The sequence below is a fragment of the Callionymus lyra genome, chromosome 11 (genome assembly GCF_982586985.1).
Source record: "Callionymus lyra chromosome 11, fCalLyr1.hap1.1, whole genome shotgun sequence".
In the NCBI taxonomy this organism is placed as follows: domain Eukaryota; kingdom Metazoa; phylum Chordata; class Actinopteri; order Syngnathiformes; family Callionymidae; genus Callionymus; species Callionymus lyra.
In genome coordinates this window covers 19685227-19707852 of record NC_141828.1, presented here as the reverse complement: position 1 = coordinate 19707852, position 22626 = coordinate 19685227, and the positions used below count along the sequence as shown (strand labels likewise).

General features: G+C 36.7%; 1 protein-coding gene across 1 annotated transcript in view; it reads left to right on the top strand.

Annotated features, from left to right (window-relative positions):
• The window catches only part of LOC148069555 (VPS10 domain-containing receptor SorCS3-like), a 77318-nt gene that overhangs the window by 50350 nt on the left and 4342 nt on the right, over positions 1 to 22626 (top strand). Inside the window, exons 15-26 of the mRNA XM_087802063.1 lie at positions 2394 to 2511; positions 2579 to 2712; positions 3995 to 4108; positions 4899 to 5070; positions 10661 to 10847; positions 14277 to 14410; positions 14633 to 14756; positions 15061 to 15173; positions 16014 to 16148; positions 17181 to 17280; positions 18088 to 18193; positions 18271 to 18428. Coding sequence (XP_087658189.1) covers positions 2394 to 2511; positions 2579 to 2712; positions 3995 to 4108; positions 4899 to 5070; positions 10661 to 10847; positions 14277 to 14410; positions 14633 to 14756; positions 15061 to 15173; positions 16014 to 16148; positions 17181 to 17280; positions 18088 to 18193; positions 18271 to 18428 — 1595 coding nt within the window. The remainder of the gene's footprint in view (positions 1 to 2393; positions 2512 to 2578; positions 2713 to 3994; positions 4109 to 4898; positions 5071 to 10660; positions 10848 to 14276; positions 14411 to 14632; positions 14757 to 15060; positions 15174 to 16013; positions 16149 to 17180; positions 17281 to 18087; positions 18194 to 18270; positions 18429 to 22626) is intronic.

The following is a 22626-nucleotide window of genomic DNA, read 5'->3' as shown; positions in this document are numbered from 1 at the left end:
AAGAGGGAATGTATAAAACTATATGATGAATCGTTAAATTTGATGATGTTTTCATAGCGTTACATCCTGCAAGTCATTGTCTGAACATATTTTGAAGAGGTGAAGAGGTTTATTGTTGCACCAAAAGTGAGCCTTCGGCTGTTTCTGTTTCTAAAACTCGGCTAAAAACACCTTTTTAAACTGTAACTCTTGTTCTTTAGTCTCCATGTTTTTGTTATTTCCTTCAAATAACCTTTTAAACTTTGTACTTCTCTTAAAACTTTAAAAACTCACTGTTGTTTTTTATCTGTCTGTCCTTGTGTGTTCTGAAAGGTGCCTTTGTAAATTAAACTAATTATTATTATTATTATTATTAGCTGCGAAAGAGCCCAATGACCGGGCTCCGTAGAGATTCCAAACAAGGACCAATCTTTAACGCAAATCGCTGATGGTTGCAATAAACCTACAAGCCCGAACTACAATCTACAAGAAATTTCCAAAATGTCGACAAATGAATCTTCCTGTAGTATGATTCCTAAAATATGAAAAAGATTGGCTCCATGTCTAAAACTCAAACACACAAGGGGCTGAACTGAAAAACACAGTAAAAGTCAATGTTGGAATATTGACTTTAGCTTTAGGAAACTAGACTCTTCCCAGTTAAATATTTTATTACGATTTCCTACTAAACCAGAGAATACAATAATCGATACCATCATGCTTTCTGACCCATCAGACAGAAGGTCCCACTTTATATTGGGTCTTATCTAATCACTTTGCACAACATCCACATCTGGCATTAGCACAGAATGGGGAAGCGGACCATCAAACCTTGATAGAGCTCGAAACCCAGGGTAAGATTTTTGTAAAAGGTCCATTCATCCTCTATATGCGCCAGACTTTCACTGCTTCACTTCAAGGACTAGGGAACTAAAGTGTTTTTTTTTTTTTCACTTTTCTCTTGGAGAAGGTTGATACTTCAAAAATTCAAGGATGCAGCCCCAACCTCACAGTCGCTCTGGATACGGGAAGAAATACGAGATGCACAATAATTGGTTCGGAAAGAAATTCAAGTAAATGAATATTGTAGTTATAGTTTGATTACCAAGGTGAAACAGGTTTTTTTTCCTCAACTATTCTTTATCATAAAAAGTATTTCAGGTGTATTTTCCTTTTGTAAACACATTAAAGTGATGGTAGGGGATAAAGGTATAGGATTTTATCTATATTTTTATAAAAATGTTTGTATTTTTACTTTTTTTTTGTGGTTGTTTGTCTTTTATCATTTAAGGACAACAACGGTCAAATCATGTTTCAAATGTTGAAGTCTTTCTCTCCAAGATGCAGTAAGTCTCTCATCATGGCCATGTTTTGAACTTTATAAAGTTCTCCCCCGTCTGAAATCTCAGCGAACGATAGGTTACAAGAGCGGAGTCCATTATGACATAATAATGGCTTTAAATATATCAATTTAAGAGACACTTAAATCATCACATTAGTTGCCCTTTAACAAAAGTTGAATACAAATAATATCAAGTTCGAGTTGCTTTTTTTTTCAAATATACATGTATCAAGACATACAGCATACTATTTAACAGAAGCAAGAGACAGGATTTACTTGAGGCTGATTTATTTTAGTGTCCTTTTCAAAATACCATAGTCACTCTGGTTTTTCATACTGAAGCACGTACTCACATCTGCGTCTGAATCATTTATTGAATTTCTTCCATTTAGTAATTGAAAGTCTCCAGATTGACGTTTATAACCTCCTCACCTACTCAACAACAAAACCTCCTCTGTAGATCAGGTGAACAGCGCTCATGGGTAATGATGGAGCTTTTGACATGAGCGCTACATTTGGTTCTCGGCCCCGTGTGTATTCAAGTCTTCAATAGGACAAAAAAAAAAGATTATGCTGGCCTGATTTGCTCCCCGGGCCTTGAGATTGACGCTGGTGAAACTAAACCTTAGCTGATGAGCAAGTTTTAGGGAGAGGCTAATTTACCAAGAGCTCCTTTGGTTTTCATTGCCTGCTTTAATTTGGATTTTTTAACAACCAAGTAAGTTGTGTCTTAACACAAACGAAAACTGAACCATAGTAAAAAAAACAAGAAAACTTGAATTAAATATTTCTTTGTCGAGTTTGGACCCCTCTCTGTTCCACGTTCTTCACATGTATCCATTAAATTCTCTTCAATTTCCTCCTGCGGTTCAAAACAATCATCCAGGTCAAATGGAAACTCCAATTGGGAGTGTAGAAGAAACCGTATGGCGTTGCATTATGGGAGGTGGAAGAGGAAGCAAGAATGACTTTTTCTTTAATTTGTTCCGAAAAAGAACCACAGAAGGGAAGGCTGGATGAGTCGCATCAAACTTTTTGACAATTTTACCAATGATTGTGTTGATTCTTTTAGGTTCTTTGGACACTTTGGCCACAGGTCTGAGTGGCAACTGATCAAAATCGATTACAAAGGACTTTTTAGCCGACGGTGCATGGACGGAGATTATCAGACGTGGTACCTGCACAACAAGGTAAGAATATCAATTTTCTTTCTTTCTCAAAACGTGGACTGATTCAATCTCTAACTCGTTTTGACAGGGCGAGTTGTGCGTGATGGGCGAGAAGCAGATCTACATGAAGCGGCGCCCTGGGAACCGATGCATGTTGTCACAGTACTACTCACGCATCTATTCGTCCGAGCCCTGTGACTGCACGTCCTATGATTTCGAGTGGTAAATCCTATGAGAACATTTCCTAATTCAGTGTAACATCCATAACAATTCCCCATTTAAATGACATAAACCTCATTTTTTTCCACAATAATATGACTATTGACAAGCTCTTAAAGTGATGGTTCAGCCAAATTCAAATTTCACTCATTTTCTTCTAACCTTCAGTTTTGATTATTTTCACAGTAGTCTGTTCCTTTTTAGAGTCATAGACAAAAATGTTTGTTCATTTTAACGAAGCAACTGGAGCTCAGTTGTCTTCATCTAAAATTACACTTAAAAACATCCAAATACCTCCATACTGCTCGTCTGTAACGTCCATCTTGTATTGAAGCCTCGAGATGAAGAATCGTTCTGAATAAACTTAAATAAATCTATATTTTAAGTTTGTTTGTACTAGAAGTTTTTCAGTTCTTGCCTGACGTCTTTCCTCATTGAAACACATTGCGAGTGTCAGTGCGCAAGATTTAGTCTGCTAGCCTAGCGTTGTCCTTTAAAAACAAGCCTTAAATATAGATTTGTTACAAACACGCAGTATGGAGGTATTTGGGTGTCTTTTTGGACGACCATGAAGCCTGATTGGTAGCGTCTGGCAAAAACAAGCTTAAAAAACAATAATTTAATTTTTTTCCTGAACAACCTTTCATGTCGAGGCTTCAATACAAGATAGACGTTACAGATGAGCAGCTTGGAGGTATTTGTATGTTTTTAAGAGTCTTATTGGACGAAGATGAAGATGAAGACAACTGAGCTCCAGTCGCTACATTAAAATGAACAAACATTTTTGTCTATAATTGTAAAAAGAAACAGATTTCTCTGAAAATAATCCCAAACCCTTAATGAACATGAGGGTGAGTAGAACATGGTTGAAATTTTGATTGAATTTTGAGTAAACTATCACTTTAAAACGCTTACAATCCTGGCGGCCAGTAAGACGCTCTCATCCAGTCTAATTATAGACAGAAAAATGTAGATGGAGGATGAAAACATTACATCAATGCCCCTCTATTTGCATCCTGTCAGGCGACTTATTAGAATTCAATTAATAATTAATTCCTAAATGAATTTTAAATGTCTTTTTTCCGTCTGTCTGAAATTCTCTTTGATCTTGCTTGTCTGACGATCATGTCTTTCGTTAGGGCCTTAAAATGTGCCAATGAGCCCCCCCCCTGCTTAATATTCCCCTCCACTACAAACGCTTAAATAAAAAGATAAAAGATTGTTTTGGTGGTGGTCTTTATAATTTAATGAACTGTCGTTGTTTTTTTTCTCTTTCCTTTGGCAGTGACTATGGGTGGGAGCGCCAAGCGGATGGAAAGTGTTCCCCGGCTTTTTGGTTTAATCCAAATAGTGCGGCTAAAAGCTGCAGCAGCAGCCAGAGCTTCCTTAACAGCACAGGGTAAGTGGTCCTCAATGCACAATCCATCACCGACCAATATTTTTCCATCCCGGCTTGTTTGTTTTAACGTCCAAGACATAAATTCTCCACCAGTTTAACGTGTCAGGAAAACAAGGCTGGCGAAAATGCGACTTAAAAAGAAAAAAACAGACTAAATTCCTGTGGCATCAAAATTGGCTTTGACAGCACAAAGAATGTTTACACTTGAAAAGACACTAAATTGGAGGAATTTAATTGTGCTAAAACCCACGGGCGGTTTACAAACATGAAGAGGGAACTACAATGGATTTTGGAATTGATACAAATTGTTACCAACAGCTGGGAGAGAAATTGACCAAATTTGGCAGGTGGAGGAAAACAGAAGCATGACGGTTGTGATCAAAGTTTTATGACGCAGCAAGACGACTTTTATTCCACGAACAAAAGACATAAACAAGAGAAATATGACTTCTTCCCTTTGGAGATCCTCAGCTTTGAACTGGCAAAAAAAAAGGAAAAGCTGAATGACTGAAACTTCTTATACTGAGTCGGTGAAAAGCGACCAGTGTTGGGGTTATTCTCTTTTCCTTCTAGTTTTAAACTGGAATTAATTGTAATGAGAATTTAAAGAACTTGATAAATAAAAAAGAGACAAAACAAAAACTAAACAAAAGTCTATTTAAACATAATTTTTATTGTCGAATAAATCTCATTTTGTGTGCTTGAAGTTTGACGGTAGCATAAGCATTTTCCTTTATTTCTCTGAAAAAAAGCTTATGTATCGTAGGTTTTAAAAAGGTGTGTCTTCTAGGTATCGTAAGGTTTTGTCCAACAACTGTAAGGAGAGCGGGAAGAACATTTACTCCCCAAGGAGGCAACCGTGTCAACCGAGACCTCCAAGAGGTCTTCGCTTGACCACCGGTCACGGAGAGCTCAGCGCAGATGTTGGGACCAACGTTACCTTCATGGTCTACCTCGATGATGTGAGTAAATTCAGGCATTAAAGCTGCATTCTGTGAGAATGTTTGTGACTGAGAAACTTTTGCTTTAAGTGAATACAGGTTCTGTTTTCTGTAGTTGTCTAGACAAGGAACGATTAAAGTATAATCAAATGTTGTAGCAAGGAATATGTATTAATCAAGTGTTATCATAAAAAAGGCCACAACATATTTTAAATTATTATTTTTAAATCCCAATTCAAGCAGTGTGATGTAAATACAATTAGGGGAAATAACTCTTGGTAGAACATTGTGTATATATAAATAATAAAACTCTGATTATTCAGTAAATATTGAGAGTACAAAATTCTACCAAAGATGACAAATGGAAAAAAAATAAAAATTGAAATTGTAGAAAAATTTATCCAGGGTTAAACTTATATTTTTTATTTAGTGAACATAGGTTGTGTTCTGTTGTTGGCTAGACAAGGACACATCTATTAATAAATATTCGATAGAGGGAATATGTAATCAATCAAGTATTATCATTAAAAAAAAAAAAATGACAACCTTTTTTAATCATTATTTTTAAAAACCAATTTAAGCATTGTTGATGTAAATAAAAAAAAGTTAAAGTACTAACTTCCTTACGTATACAAAAGAACGTTATGTATGGTGTATACAAAAATTAAAACTATGTTTATTAAATAAATATTCAAGGGAAAAACATACTCCAAAGAAAAAAGAAAAATGGAAATTTAGTAGAAAAGAAAATTCCGAATTTAGAGAATTTGATGTAAATAAAATGAGCAAAAAGAACTTTTGATAAAACATCCTAACGTATACAAAATAACTGTGTGCAATAAAAAATTAAACTACCACTATTTGGTAGTTATTAAGGCAGAAAACACAGGAATTACGTAGAACAATGACAATATAATCAAATTTTGCAGGGAGGAATATTTAGGCAACAACATTATTTTCAAATCCGAATTAAAGTAATTGTATGTGAATACAACAAGTCAAATAACTATGGATACAATATCTTGACGTATACAAAATAACTTTATTTATATACACACATCTCAACTATGTTTATTTAGTACATATTGAGGGACAAAAATACTCCCAAACAGGAGAAATCTAATATAAAATTTCCTCTTGTGAGACTAATAAAGGAAAATCTAAATTTAAATGTAAAAATGAATAATGTAAGTTAAGTAGAAGTAGAAGTTAAGCAGTATATATCTTGTGTAAAATGAATAACAACAAACACAAAATAATCAATTTGAATTTTTCGTTAAATTAGATAAGTTACATGTTTTACCTCATTAGGGCCACAAATAAAATCAGATTTGGCCCCACAGGTTTGGTTCAAATCAACAAGGAAAGGTACTAGATTTAGCAAATCCTGGTAAAAGGTCATGGAAGGAAAACCTCCCTCTTCAACCCTGTTGTAAGTTACTTTTATAACAAAAATTGATTAAACTCTGGATCAATTGTAATCCACTAGTCAAAGAAGACTGACGTCTGTCTTTTTTATTAAACCAATTTATATACTACAGATGCCACAACAACCTTGACCTGTCCAGGTCATCCTTCCCATTAATTCACCATAAACGCAAAGTTATCCTTGCCATGTTATTTGAGCATGCTAACGCACAAACATTTTCCAATTAGCGCATGCCGGCTCATTAGTATTGCTAATGAACACTAAACACACACTTTATCTCCAGCTGATGGGAATGACACTGACTTAATTTAGTCTCATAAAGCAGGATTACCACCTAAATTGCTCCAGTTTATCCCAAGGGAAACTCTTATTTATTGGTTTTTGGTTCCATAAACTGGAGATGTAATAAAGTGAGAAACAGTTCTTTCAATAAAAGCTTCTTTAGGTGCAATAAACCAAGTCTGCAACTTGATTGTAAAATACTTTCCAAACACCTGACACGCTGTTGAAATATGTATAATTCCAAAGAATGATGGTCTCATAATCCAAGGGTAATATCTGTCAGGGTGTGTGGAAAAATGTGATTAACAGTGTGGAAAAAATGTTTATTCAATTATAAAGCTAGCAGGTGTTCCACGCTGGAAATGAACTGTCACTACAGCGAGTCCTTTGTGACCGAGAAAAACGTCGCTTTCCAGGATCTGCTGCGAAGCCACGTGCGCCACTTTGAGCGTATGTGCCTAGATGGTGTAAATAATGAAGGAGGATGAGTAGAAAAAGGGTGAAATCTTTATTTAATGGATGATATATTGCATCAGAAGATGGGGTATGAGATAAAAGTTGAATGTCTTAAAGGCTCATGTTGAATAAATGACATGCTTGTGGAGGAAATGCAGGGTAATTATGGACTCTGGCACCAGACTGACCCCGGTGCTTTTAATAAGACATTAGTTACGCCTGTGCTGTATTCAGAGTCGGTGAGAAGACCCTCAAGACCTGAATCTGTGGACACAATAACTGTTTGAACAGCGGAGAGAACAATGCTCAAAGCTACATTACACTCACGCTAAATCTGTTGTTCCAGATTTGAACGTATATTTGAATAAAACTGAATGATGTTTTAACATTTTAAGATGGTATAAACCATTGAATGAAAGCGATGCTCTCACTATCAACCGTGTTTAACCATTTATTCTCATGATGAAAGGCTCTTCGCTGAGTTTGGAAAGTTGTTGAACACAGTCATAAATCACTGTCCCATCGATGATGAGGCTGAAGGACATAAAAGCTGTTTAAAGAAAGAAATATATATATATGAAACTGTAAATCTTTACACGTTCGTCTGTTTACACAGACTGCCGAGACCAAAAATGAGGGTAAACAGAGTCCCAGCCAAAGTTCAGCTGATAAGTACAGGATTTACTCTGGTATTAAAGTTGGTATTTACGGCTGAGGTTGTGCGTGACTGTGAGGATCTCAATAAATATATCTTTTCATTGCCTCAGCAGTTTTCATTACAGTGTTCTTTTGTGAGGTGAATGCAATAATCTTACATTTGGACAGAGTACAGTTTTTCATGAAATGTTCTTTTTGGCCGGAGCCTCGTAATTCTTTTCATTTCTCATCCCAAAAAGATTCCATTGAAGGATTAGAGATAAAATAAAAAAAAACATTTGGTGACACTTTCTATGTAGTTCTCAAGTAAAACATGTTATAAACACAACCATAAGACATTATCATGTATGTATAAGGACTTATACAATACATTCTGATGGTTTATAACAATCTTTATGAACTTATAACATGGTTGACTAAGTATTATAAGTGGTGGTTGATAAGGTCTCCTATTAAAGTGGGAACACTGTCTGATGTTATTATATAAATATAATGAGATTTCATTCTGAACAGCTGTTCCAATAATAAATCACTAAATACAGTTTTATTTTTAATTACAAAATATAATGTTCACGCTTTACTTAAAGCTCATAAAATTATTATTGACTGTAGTATTTAAAACATTCTGAACGTTTTTTTTATAATGCATTATTTCCACCACTATAGTGGTTATTAAACCTTCTGATTAGTTGCTATAGATTAGGGGTCACGAACTTCTCCATTATCACATTAATAGTCCTTTAATAATTACCAATGATGCAACGAGAAAGAAAACACAAAATATTATACATACATTATACATGATAACATTGTTATTGAATAATCATATTTTTTATATTTTTATTTTCATACAGTATATTTTGGGCAGCATGTTGGTGACCCCTGCTTTAGATGATAATAAACCCTTATAACACCTTCTATGAATCCTAATAAATATTGTGATATTTATATTTTAATCTATTTGCTAGCATCACTTCATGTAGTCAGACATTGTGCTTATTGTTAGCTCTTAGATATATAAATGCAAAATTGTCTGAGATTCAGCACCTCTATGTCTTATATACAAAAGTGAATCAGCAAAGTCAAACGACTTATCAGTTTTTAACTCAAAAGACTTTTCAAAACAGGAAGTCGTATTCCTCAGTCACAGCTTCATAAGGATCTATTTTTAGGATGATGAAATAAATGTATTTTACTTTTGAAAACGCCTCTTATTTTTCCTGTAACGATTTTACTAACATTACTGCTTTACATTGTATTTATCCATATTACATTTAATAGGATTTAAAGTGTAATTATTAGTGTCTTTTGATATACAAATTAAAATAAACTGAATGGGACAGCAGGTGGATTTTTCCTAAATGTTCTTCAGTCCAGATGAAAAGGTTTAATGACCCACTCTCGAAATTACCCAAAAATGTAATTTAAATCCGTTTTTGAATTTTGCCTTCCATTGCTAAAAGATAAACACGGACTACCGAATGACCTCCTTGGCAGCGGTAATAATGAGCAAAGCAACATGTCGTCAAAGGTCCTATTTCATATTTAATCCCCAAATACAAAAGAGGGCCCAAGGAAAACAAAAACATGTTCCAAGGTTACTGCCGTGTTTGAGCAAGCGTTGATTGTTGCAGGGTCCAGAAGATCGAAGGGGATTCTGAGGATGTGGAAGCTTGACTCCAAGCCAGTGAAGATTGATGAGGGTGAGGGTGGTGGGCTGGCGAGTTCTGGTGTGGGTGAGAATCATAGCAGCTGGGTTCAGAACAAACTGGAGCTTGTCCAGTTTGTTGCTTGATGCTCTGCTGTAATTCTAACACCAATTGGCGAACAGATGTTTGTGTGGGTGAGTCTGGAGCTGCGGATTATTATTTTTCACTCACTTTGAAAAGGGGAGAAGAAAATTAATATAAGATTATAAATTAAGACATTTAAAACATCAATTAAGATGGTGCATCTTGAATTAAAAGTCAAATCCATCAGTCTACACAGAATTTATCTCACTTTGTGTTTGTGTGCGTGTGCACAGGTGTTCGGTATGAAGTCATTATTTTTACTATTTGTTTAGTATATTGGACCAAAAAAACGCTTTAAATGGCAGTCATTTTCATCATATATATTTAAAGAGTATAGTTGTTATTTTAACATTTTTGCAGTGTGAATAAATGACGTCTGTATGTAAAACTAAAGCCAAAAATTGGGCTGTGTTCAAAGGCACCTTACACATACCAGAAAAATCCTGGATTATTCTGTATTTTATTTGAAGACATTCTTCATTTATTTTTTCATTTTTCTTTACAATGTAGAACATTTTATTTTGGAGAACAACATGCTTCTTAAAAACTTTAAATATCCCTATTTTTTTTTACTTTTTATTTCATTTGAATACTGTTGAAAAATGAACTATTTTACAAAACTGGTTTCGCTCAATAATTGTCCTTTTTTTTCACTTTTCTTTAACAGTATTTTTAATCATTAGTATTTGTGGAAAAACTTTGAACGAAAGAAAATCAACTTTTTTCATTAGGTTTCTCGTTTTACTTACTAGAAAAATGGATCTTAGTTTGTATAACTTTCTTCAACTTCAAAGTCCTTTTTTAACCCTAGTTTTTCTATCCTCGGTTGAGTTTGTGTCTGCTTTGATTCCTTTTTCACCCCAAAAATCTTCCTGACACAGATTTTAGAGACTCTGGGGCTGCAGACTAAGTGGACAGAGCATGCTCTAATAGAGTAGGAATGAATCCGTTGCTCTAACTGGTCCTGACAGGTGCCATGTCTCTCAATCTGTAGGGGGACTCACTCAGGACCAACATCCAGCTGGACTTCGGGGACGGCATCCGGATCATCTACTCCAACATGAGCAGGACCGATGACGGCATACGTCACATCTACCGAGCGACTGGGATTTACAGAGTGACAGTCGTTGCGGAAAACAGCCATGGATCAGACAGCAGCATGCTGTTTTTACACATCACCAGTACGTGAGACGGAACATCATAACTTATGTCTGCTGCGTGAACTCGTAGCATAAATCAAATGAATGCTGATTCATGTGTGTGTCTGTGGCTGCTTGATTTATGACGCGCACAAATCTACACGTAGCACCTTCGCACAGAGCTTTACCATTACCGGCTTCAATCACGTTGATTTAATAGAATTCTGGGGGATATAGAGTGTTCACAACATTTCCTCGTACGCTTCAGAAGTGTAATTAAAGAAGACTTTAACCTTGTCAGCAATTAACACAACTTAGTAGAGGAGAGATTCTTATGTTACCAAAACAAATCTTTATATTTTTCCTCTCTTCACTTATGAACAGAAAACTGAGAGGAAGATTTGCTTTTTATGTTTGCGCACCAGATTTTCTCCCAATTGGAGGCCAAATGGCCGTAAAGTATATCTATTCATGCGACTCAAATAAGTCTGTTGTGCAAGGATACTCTTTAACTATTATACCACCAAACTATTGTATTTAATAACTGTGCACAAAGTGCCGCAAATGTTAGGTTTTCCGAATGGCTATTTCTGTGAAATGGGAAATTCGAACCCATTAGTGACCGCCAGAAACCTTTACCGTCCACCCCACTTACTTTGGGGTTGAGGAATATTTTTAGCAACGAAGGCTCTATCTCGATTCCCCATTGAAATTGCGATTTTGAAAACTGTGGCGGCCCTTGGGCTTGAGGCAGCACGCTGGCCCTAGCCCTAGCCCTAGCCCTAACTGTAACCCTAACCCTAACCCTAGCCCTTACCCTAACTCTAACCCTAACCCTAGCCCTAGCCCTAGCCCTAGCCCTAACCCTAACCCTAACCATAGCCCCAAATCCTAGCCCTAGCCCTAGCACTAGCACTAGCCTTAGCCCTAGCCCTAGCCCTTGCCCTAGCCCTAGCCCTAACCCTAACTCTAACTCTAACTCTAACTCTAACTCTAGCCCTAACCCTAACCCTAACCCTAGCACTAGCACTAGCACTAGCCCTAACCCTAACCCTGGCCCTAACCCTATCCCTAGATCTAACCCACCTACCCATTGACCCTTCTGCTTACCCAACTTAACTCTTACGCCATGCTCTCTCTCTGACTCTAAAGCGACAGATTAAAGACTGAAATCTAGTGGAGTCTGAAAAAAGGCTTTGTGAGGCTCGTCAACACATCGTGACACATAAGTAGATACCAGTGAACATCCTCTCATGTCTCTCAGGTTCTTGGTTCCTTTAATATGTAGCCTGAGATGCAAACATGTTGTGTTGTTTCAGAAAATGCTTACAAAGACACGCACACGACTCCCACCGGATCAAAGCTACACACGAACTGCATGCTGCTCATTAGCTCTCCATTAATAAATGCATGACGTCCGTGCACGTGTTTTAATTTATGGATTTAAAAAAAAAGAGTCAACAAAGTCCATCAGTTCTGACAGGATTCACAACAAGCCTGGTCTCGCAAGAACCAAATCCCCTCGTGATTAAATCAGCTCTCTCTACAGAAGAAAAAGTATGGTTGACCTTTTGACTTGCCCTCATGAGGTCAGTGAAATGCGTTAGTGAAAACACATTGTAGAAAATGCTACAAACATCTATTTATTTTTTGCAGTACTTGTTCAGCTTTAAAATGAGTCCAGTGATATTTTTGTCCAAAGTTAAAATATGATTTATATTCAAATAGAATTCATGTAAAATAAATAATTTAAACTAAAATACAATTATATGTACAGTGTATTAATTATAGGTAGTAATATCCTTGTTACAGAATTTAATTTGTTAAAAGTTTCCTTATTTAACCCGTGTTATCTCAGGGTCAAGGTGATCCGAAGGCCCAAAAACAAATGTGTTTGTGGTATCCCTGGTGTTGTCCCCCGGGTCAAGTGAGCGTCCTCAGCCACTACAAATTAATTTTCGGAAGCCTTGGAGGTCATTCATCTTGACCCAGAAACAACACAAGGGATACCACAAACACATTTGTTTTCTAGGACCTTTGGGTCACCCTGAGATAACAGAAGGGTTAAGCTTTCCTTCTTTCTATTGGCTTGAAGGTCCCTGGCAACAGTCAAAGTTTGTAGATTTGTGTTAAATGTATCACTCCGGAGGAGTTCAGGAAATCGATACATTCATTTTTATTTAACTTATCTTGTCAACAGGTTCCACAAATCTTGTTTAAGAGCAAAATGTTGTCAAAATAAGTGGATTGAAGTTCTAGGAATGTCCATTTGTGACATAATAGGGTGTTTATGGAGGAGGGACAGCCTTCAAAAGAGCTAGAGGAGGTATCTGGGAGACACAAACAAGGTCCTGTTGGAGATAATGGTTGCATTGATCGTGGCTTTGTTCTGACTTGGATTACATGTTGTCATGAAGTGCAAATCTAAAGTTAAAATTAGAGGAAAATAGGTCAGATTTGATAATGTGTTTCTAATCACATGACGGGGAAATAATTAAATCACACTTTAAACTAATACATGAAGTTACTATTTCAATTCGTTTTTTACTCCAAACTGTCTCTTGTTCATGGTTTGCATAAGACAAAAGTGTGTTACACATTCACATTTTAGATATGTGAACATGAACAAATACAACAATCTAATTATAAACTTATTATTATATAAACATTAAATAAATAAAATAATGATCCCAAAGTGAAGGTTTACTTTTTAGAGCATGTTATCCTGATTGTAACTTCAAGAATCAAAAAAGTTTCTTTTTTAGTGCACAATGTGGAATAAACAAATTATGAAATAAACACTCAAACAATGTAAAGGAAATATAAATAAAAAAATATATATATCATTTAAAAAAAATGTGGTAAACCATAGATTTTTAACTTGTATTATGTTTGTTTTAAGATGATGAATATATTTAAGAAATTATACTCATAATTGACAACAGGTAATATAAAAATAGTTTTTAAAAATTACTTGAGAAAAATAACTTAAGAAAATACTTTTAAAAGTCTATCCAAATTGATACTTTTCCCATTATTTCTACATTTAACTTAATCCAAAGATTTGTTCTGGTCAATAAGAGTAACAAAAGTAGTTGTTTTTTTATTTTGTTTTAATGTTTTTTTATGGCTATAGAAAAATCCTTAAATAGGATTACACTGTTTACCATCGTCTTGAGCGCACCAGCAGACCGCCCGAATAATATTTTAATGCTGTTATTTTCCCACGGGTTAAGAAATTGACTCCCCGCTGGCGAAAATCAAATTCAGCACCGATGCATGAACCTCATTCCTCTCATGGATAGTCACGTCTTTTCTCATTCTCTTTTCAAGATGGCTGTATTACCGCTTTGCCTTTTAGACTCAGAAAAATGCGAACGACACCTGCAGCTAAATGTGCTTCAGCTTTAATTATAATAAAAAAAAAAAAGCAGCTGAACTAGTGTGTTGATGTCTGTGTTGCCGCCTCAGGTCCAGTGGAGCGTGTATATCTCTCCGCTCCTATAGTAGCCGTCCGGGGGAAGGTGGCTAATCTGACAGCGGTGGTTTGGCCGAGCCACACTAGAACTTTGACCTTCTTCTGGTGGTTTGACAACAGCTCCGAGGTGAGGCACTTGTTCTCTACCTAACACATTTCTGTTTCGCGGCAGACCGCCTTGAGTTTTCCAGCATCTTAATTCACCAGGTTGATTGTGTTCACTGCGGCGCCTCATTATACAGTATGTCAAGGGCTGCTGGTGCTTCTTAGTCTTCTATATTCAGCTGACAAGATGCTTTGCTTTTTTGCTCCGTCTTAATTCTCCATTTTTTACCTTTTGAAAATGCAGCCCATTATAACCTTGGAGGGAAGCATCTCGTACACATTTCCAAAAGAAGGGAAAAACAAGGTCACGGTCCAGGTTGCATCTGGGAGCACCGTAATGCAGGACTCAAAAGAAATCACAGTTAAAGGTGAGTCGAGGAGACGATCTTCAAAGAACTTTAATTGGTGTGATGCGGATAACATGAATATGCAAAAAAATGCTATCTCTGGCTCCCGGCCCGAGCTGCAAACAGCACCGCGCCGGTGTCAGAGCGGACTCGGCTAATGAATAAAATGTCACGGCGTGTGCGCACGGAGCAATCGGAAGGGGCAATTAACTTCAAGGTGTATGTTTGCAAATGGGAAAAGACAAAACTGTGCGTCAGAGTAATCAGAAATGAAACCAGAAGTAGCGTTTATCTTCCGAACTGACAAGGCCCCTTCTTCCCTCAGAGTTCTTCAGGTCGCTGCTGTTGTCGTTCTCGCCGGCTCTTGACGAACACAATCCTGACATCCCAGAGTGGAGGGAGGATATAGGCCGCGTGGTGCAGACAGCTCTGTCACAGGTACATCAAATCCCTGTTGCCCCGTACATCGTGAGACCCACGGGTGGCGTTCAGGGTCGCTACTGCTTGACTCTCGCCGAAGAAGAAGTATCAGTCATGACGTGTTATGATACAAAAAAAAGTTATTTCTAGTGAGAATATGACACAGATTCTTGAGCCACTCCAGATTAAGAGACTCCCAGTTCCACGTAGCAATTTAGTAACTTTTTTTGTTTATATTTTTTGTATTTTAGTCTTTAGTTTGTAAAGCATCTTTGTCTATCTTAAAAAGTAGTGATGGGCCAATGAAGCTTCATGAAACAGTGTCATGTTGTTTAGAGGTCAGTAGGTGGCGCCATCAGTTTAAAAAATAATGTGATTTTTCATTGGAACAGTTGTTCAAAACAAAGGAAAATAGTGCTGTGACCGCCATCTTTTGGACTCTGAAAATAATGACACTGCTTCATGAAGCTTCATCGGACCATCACTACTAAAAAGTTCTCCATAAATACAACATATTGTTATTAATTTAAAAGCTTAGATTTGTGATGCTTTTTTTAAAAGACCATTATTATAAATAACATTGCAGTAAGTCCATTAGTTCCGAGACATCCTATCCACTTCTAACAACAACAAAAAATCCTGTTATGATTGTTAGAAGAAACCAGCAGATGCTCGGGTCAATAATTGAGGAAAAGAATTTGCCTCTGGACTGAAGCAACATTTCTATTCATTTGAGAGGTTAATAAAAGATTGACTGCAGTGGAAAAAACTTTATATATAAATATATATATATATAACTTCCAGTCTGATCGAGTCATCAGTTTGTTTTGGTTCGACTCATTTCTGTTGCTCCTGCAGGTGTCAGGTGTTCCTGGAGAGCAGCTGCTGGTGTGTCTCTACCCGGGACTTCCCACCACAGCTGAGCTCTTCATCCTGCCTGATGCCAACACTTCGCATGAGAAGAAGAAGAAGTCTGAGGAGGCGCTGGCCAGAGTAAGAAAAAACAATTACCGGAATACATTATATTTAACTTTAATTTGTTTTGTAAATCAAAATAAAACGTGTTTTTCTTCACTTTCAAACATTCAAAATACACCAAAGAAATCTTGGTGGTTGATGCGTTTAGTGAAGACACTGTATTATGATTAAGAGACAAAGATTTCAAATAACAGAATGCCATTTATCTTCTAAATGAAGACACTGCATCATGATACAGTGTCTGCACTAAACAGCTGTATCATGATCATCAACCCATTACTACCTAAAGTGCTAGTGACTAATCAGTTATGATAAGTATTTATTCTAAAAAGATTAACAGACTGCAAAACTACAAATTAGAATTTATTTAATGATGAATTAGTATTGTGTTTTACTTCCCAGCCACCATAGTTTAGCTATTCAAGTACAAAAGAACATCAGTTTGAGAAGAATCTCTTAAAATAAATGAAGGTATTCTTGTTATTTATTTGTTGTTTATCACCGGTCAGGGAAGCACTTTGGAAAAAATCTCATATTATTAAAGTTGTGTTTTTAATAACTTCAATAAACTAACTCCAAAGTTGAGTAAGATGGTAAAAGATCTCATTTTATTTAGGTTGTTTTTTTTAAATAACTTTAACTCCAAAGTTGAGTTAGCATTGTAGGCTAGCAGCTTCAGTTATGGATGTCAAGTGCAATGTCAGATACATTTTGTACTCTGTGGTGACCTATGATTAGCTTTACAAAAATTAACTCTTAATTTTGAGTCATGTATATAAATATACATATCTACCTAACCTAACCTAAATGTAGTAGGTGTAGTACGACATATGGTGTTTTTATGCTAACTAAGCTTAGGAGCTACGAATACATTTGAAGTTTTGTAGTTTGTTGGTTATCACTGAATTAATGTGTATTTGTTTTAATATGTCAGTACTAAAAACACAATTGTTAATTAATGTAATAAATATTATTTTAGAAAGCGAAGGGTGAAGTGATGCTACAGAACTGACTTTTGTTGTCGTCTCCCTTTGAATTCAAACGCAGATATCGGACATTTTCGTCACGGCTCTGAACCAAGGCTTGATCCAGTTTGAGCTGAAAGTCAACACCCGCGTCGTTGTGTACATGACTCAGCAGACACTGGGTGAGTTTGCCCTCAAAAACTTCCATAGATGGAAAATCGTTGGAAATTGTATTGCTGCTGAAAGGAAACAAAGCATCAATTGTCGGCTTATCTGATGCGTAAAAACCTGCTCGGTGCGTGGTTGATGTGCACGAGATAAACCACATCTTTTTTTTTTCCAGATGATTTGACATTGAGTTCTGTTCAAAGGATCAAAAACCAAAAAACGTGTGAGATTCATCTGTATATAACAGGATTTAAATCGCTTTCCGTGGATTGGTTCTGTAGGACAGTACTTCTCCGGGAATGATCCGATCAATGACGTGATTGACAAAGAGGGCAATTGGTATGCGTCCAGGAAAACTGCAGGGTCACCGCGGCATTTGCATATCGCGAAAACGTGTCGATCAAGCCAGCGTGGCTTTACCCTTTTCATCCACCAACGGATCTGTCTTCATTCGCGTCTTCACACAAAGGTCTGGGTTGCCTTTAAAATGATCCGGGAAAGGTCAAAGACTTCATAGGATTCAGTGTGACGGAGGGGGGGGGGATAAAGATGGGCGGCGGGGTGAAATACTTTGAATATTGCATTTCAGCGTTTATAAAGACATGACTATGCATAAGCCAGTCATCTCGTCAGGACCCGCGGGACAACCGGTGGACCTCCAAAAAGGTTTCTTTTCAATGCCCTGAGGGGAAAACACAGAGAGTGCATCTCTTCAAACACTGACTGCAACTGTAACATGACAGTGGGTAATAAAAGTGATAGAAAGAGTCAGGGTTAGGGTCAGTTCACGCTTTCTTTTCTGCTACTTTCTTTCTCTTCAGCTCCGCTGGTGGACTCCAACGCCATCCACAGCGGGTCGGCTATGCTCATGCTGCTCTCCGTGGTGTTTGTCGGCATAGTGGCGTTTTTCATCTACAAGTTTAAAAGGTTGGAGTCGTCAACTATTCATCGCTCTTCCATTTCTGGTCCAGTATTGAAGCATTTCATGTGTTTTTCGTGTTCAGGAAAATCCCCTGGATCCACGTGCAGACGGAGGACACTCACGAGAAAGAGCCTGAAGTGATCAGCACCGTCGGTCAGAATGACAACATGACAAAAGTCAAGTTGGGCGAATTCCCGTCACAGAAAGAGCTGGTGGAGGAGCTGGAGGCCCGGAGCAGAGGTGAGTCTGGTCTGTCATGTCAATCAATGTCAATAAATCAAATGCCAAGATAGAAAAATAAACAAACTCCTTTTAGTGATCATCAAACAAACATTAAAATAGTGTAAATTTTCCTGTTTATATTTAGCTTTTCCATTTCTTTCCCCATTTTTCTTATCAAGATTATTTTTACACAGTTTTACATCTTTAATAGTGTGTAATTTTGTGTGTGTGTAATTTACTTTTCTCTTTCCTTTATGTTTATCCTTTGTTTAATATATAACGTAACCATCTGTATGATTTTGTTTGTGTTAAATTGACTTTTAAATGTTATAATAATACAATTATGGTTAAAAGGGTTTCCAGAGTAATTTCTTTTCTATAAAATAAATGGGTCTGATTTTTTTTGATTAAAGTATTATAACTAGATATTATTCCAATGGCCTATTTCTTCTCTTTCTTATTAAGCTGTGTTTTATTCTACCTCCTGCAATGAAAAATCTTTGTAACATGTAAACAATAGCTATGTATTAATGGTGTGTGTTCTGTATCACGATACAGGAACAATGATACTATATATTGCAATACTGTGGTAACAAGGATATATTTCTCGTATTGTAGTATTTACTCTGGTGTTACAGAATTTACAGACCACATGACTCTTGACTGCTTTTATTTGTTTTGAAACCAAAATATTCCCAAATATCAGCTTTAAAATCTGCTGGAATTGACTGTATCCTCTCATCCTCAGTCAACGCCTTTGTTCCTTTAGCTGCTGAGGATGTAATGACTGCTGCTCTATAATAGAAGAGAGATAATCGCAAAACAAAAATGAACAAACGCTGTGAATATTTGCATGGTAATAGTAATTAACATCTGTGTTGAATTATTTCAAAAGGCCAAAAAGTAAATAAAAAAAATATATTGGTTTTCATTTTTGTTATTTAAAACCAATGATATAGTGCTGTTGAATATTAATAAACAGAAAATAAAAATCATGATTTATCACACAATAACATCCCTATTATTTATAGCTGAAATCTCTGGTCCAGTTTCTTTCAGTTTTTGAAAAATGTCATGTTATTTTATTAATTTTGTGTGCACAAAATATGATCTTTTATTTCATAAATTGTACTTTTTGTTTTTGTTTCCCCTTCTCTTGTTTAACTTAATTTTTTATAAGATAATAGAAATACTTAAATTTCGACCTCTATTTAATTTATCGTTTTTGTAACAGCTAGAAATATGGGGAGTTAATGTAGAATTTTATATGAATTAATTTTTCTCAGAATAAATATCATCTTAACTCTTCATGTAGCTTCATGAAATACTCTACAAATCCTTTTTTGCATTTTTTTAATCTTTCTTTGGGGGGAGTTTCTGCATTCTGTCTGCTATGAAAAGCTTCCACTTTGCAATGTCAAGTAAACAAAAGACAATTTGTACAATATGTTGCAGCAGATTCAGTTTGGTTCTTTGGCAACTTCCACTATCCGTCCTCGTTCACACACACAGATGGCGGCAAGTGTTCTTCTTCTCTCATGTAATTAAGTATCAGTCTCTCAAGGACACTTCAGCACAGTTGGTGGTGGAATTTAAAAACACTCTTCCAGTTAATTTTGATTAATCGAATTAGCGCTTGACTCTTGTGTGTCTGCCAAACGCGGCGTGAAATATACAACGGAATATATGTTGCGAAAGACGTACGATATTTTCCTACATGATGAGACGGGGAGTCGTTTGCTTGGTCCTGCGCCGACCAGAGATTCATTAAAAGCACGCATGTGTAACTCGTTGGTGACAAGAGAGAAAGAGGCTGAAGTGGAACTTGACAACTTGACTGAACCAGAGAGAGTTGGCTGCCTGGGGAGGGAAGGAGAGAGGGGTGGGAGGGAGGGAAAGGAGAGAGGATATAATGAACTACAGTTTCTCAAAACAGAATAATAATATCTAAACAAAACATGCAGACAGGAAACAGGACCACTGCTGCATTATACATCGGCGACAGTGAGCCGAACCAAACTGTTATTGACAGTGATAACAATGTCCAAAAATAGGAGATGCAGACGACTAGTCGAAAACAACATCGACTCCCGGAAAAATACCATTCGCTTTTAAGCAAAACCAACATTTTTTTATTCCATTTAGCAAGTGAACACAAAGTTATCTGGGCTTGTAGTACACTACACCAGTGGTCAAGTCAGCATATTTCACAGTTCTCTTCTGAATCTTACCTGTCAAGTCTTTACTGATGTGATGTCAACAACCTGAGAATGTCTAGAGTGCTCAGTGTGAGCTCGTAGATACTCCGGCTTGATTTAAGAACTCCCTGCGGCTTTAAAAACTATAATAACTTCATTACTTGAGAATTTTCTTGCTCTTATATTTGACAAATCTAATTTAATATGGCAGAACACAACAACAAAAATGTCACACAGTTTAGACAAGCAACTACTTGATGACCTTCTGGTTCTTTTGTCCCTTTTTACTGAACCTATAAATAACTGTAAGTAGAATATTTAATTGTGGATCAACCTGTCGTGTCATCAACTCTGTAGGACTCGAACTGAAGTCTCTGGTGTTTATTGTAGCAGCAACATTGACCCGCTGAAATCAAAGTAGATAAATGTGCATGTCGATATGAAGATATCAGTGTTTCAGATGAGATATTGATGTCAGCACTTATACAGAGGTGTTTAAGATATATTATAAAGAATGAATAGACAATATCACATGCAATTCCTAAGACCTAGTTTTTTCAAAGAATTTTGACCACTTGTGTGATGGACTTTGGAAAAGTACTTCCACTTTAGATTAATTTTATGAATTAAAATTACATATTGTTAATTTCAATGTATAAGTATTATTTGGTCATGATTCTCAATTATACCCCAAAAATACAGATATAAATAAAATTCTATGTTGGACAAATTAAAAGAAAATCCTTATATTGATCATCCACCAAACATTTAAATCGTATGTATTCATTTTCCTGTTTATTAATTTTCAGCTTTTCCATTTCTTATACTTTCCTTCAGTCGGACAGAACGGAAAGTAACACATTTTGCTTTTCAAAATTATTTATTATCAAGGAAGAAGATAAAGTTTGTTTTTTTTGCCCCTGTCTTGATCTTAGGCTCAATACACTTAGTTTCCTAGTTTCCTACATAAATGCTATATTAACAACAGGACGTCACGAAGACGAATCCAATTACGATGCCATAGACGTCATAAAGCATCTATAAGATTGAGTGTTCACCTTGAGAGGAGTGAAGAATAAAAGATGTCTGCTCCTGTTTGTATCAACAGGCGGTGAAATTTTATGAATATCTACTTGATATAATGTAATCTCGCTGTTTAAACTCTTTATTAAACTGCTTCTCCCGAACACTAATTCTCTCCGAGTATTCAAAAGTGGCTCCGCGGCTCGTATTTCATCAGAAGTTGGCAAGAAACGAGATTAATGAAGTCGAAAAGTTATTCAGAGTCCTGTTGAGGGGGGAGGAGGGGGAGGGGAGGAGGGCAAGACAACATGGCGGCCCGGCCTCATATTTCAACTGGTTAGAATATTCCTCTTAAAAAAAGAAAGTGCTTACACTTAGAGTCTGAGTCGTGTCAGTCCCTCTGAAGAATTTGTGAGCGGATCTACATTTCTCTCTCCACTCGTGATCAGCAGTTTGGATTGCGACACTTCTCCGTGACACGGGGGATGATGAACGAGCTGCCGAGGTTGTGAACGTCGGAAAATCGCAGGAGCTAATCCCACACGACTCACTGCTATTTATTTTACATCTCCCTCCTCTTGAAACCGAGCTCGGCGCGGAAGTCTAAATCATGTAAATGCGGCTTCCATCTCATAAATCGGTCGGGCGCTCGGACCCTGGCGTCGGAGGTGCTTTCAAGGGTTAACGGCTAAACGACGGAGTGACTCAGATGTTCTTGTTTTTTTTCGAGCTACTCTCTTGAAAGTTTCAGAATCATTACTGGCTTCTTTCTCTGCTCGATGCACTCAACATGTCCCTGTCGAGACAAGATGCACTCCCCCCCCACCCCCACCCCCTCCCAAAATACTCAGCAACTAATTCAGATGCCTCAAAAACGTGCTTGATCTGGCGGTAATAGGAAGATTAAAGCAGACAAGATTGAAGTGCGAGTGCTTCAGTTGATGTTTTAAGGCGTTAATTACATCACCCATAAATCAGCGGCGTGTCAGGGAAAG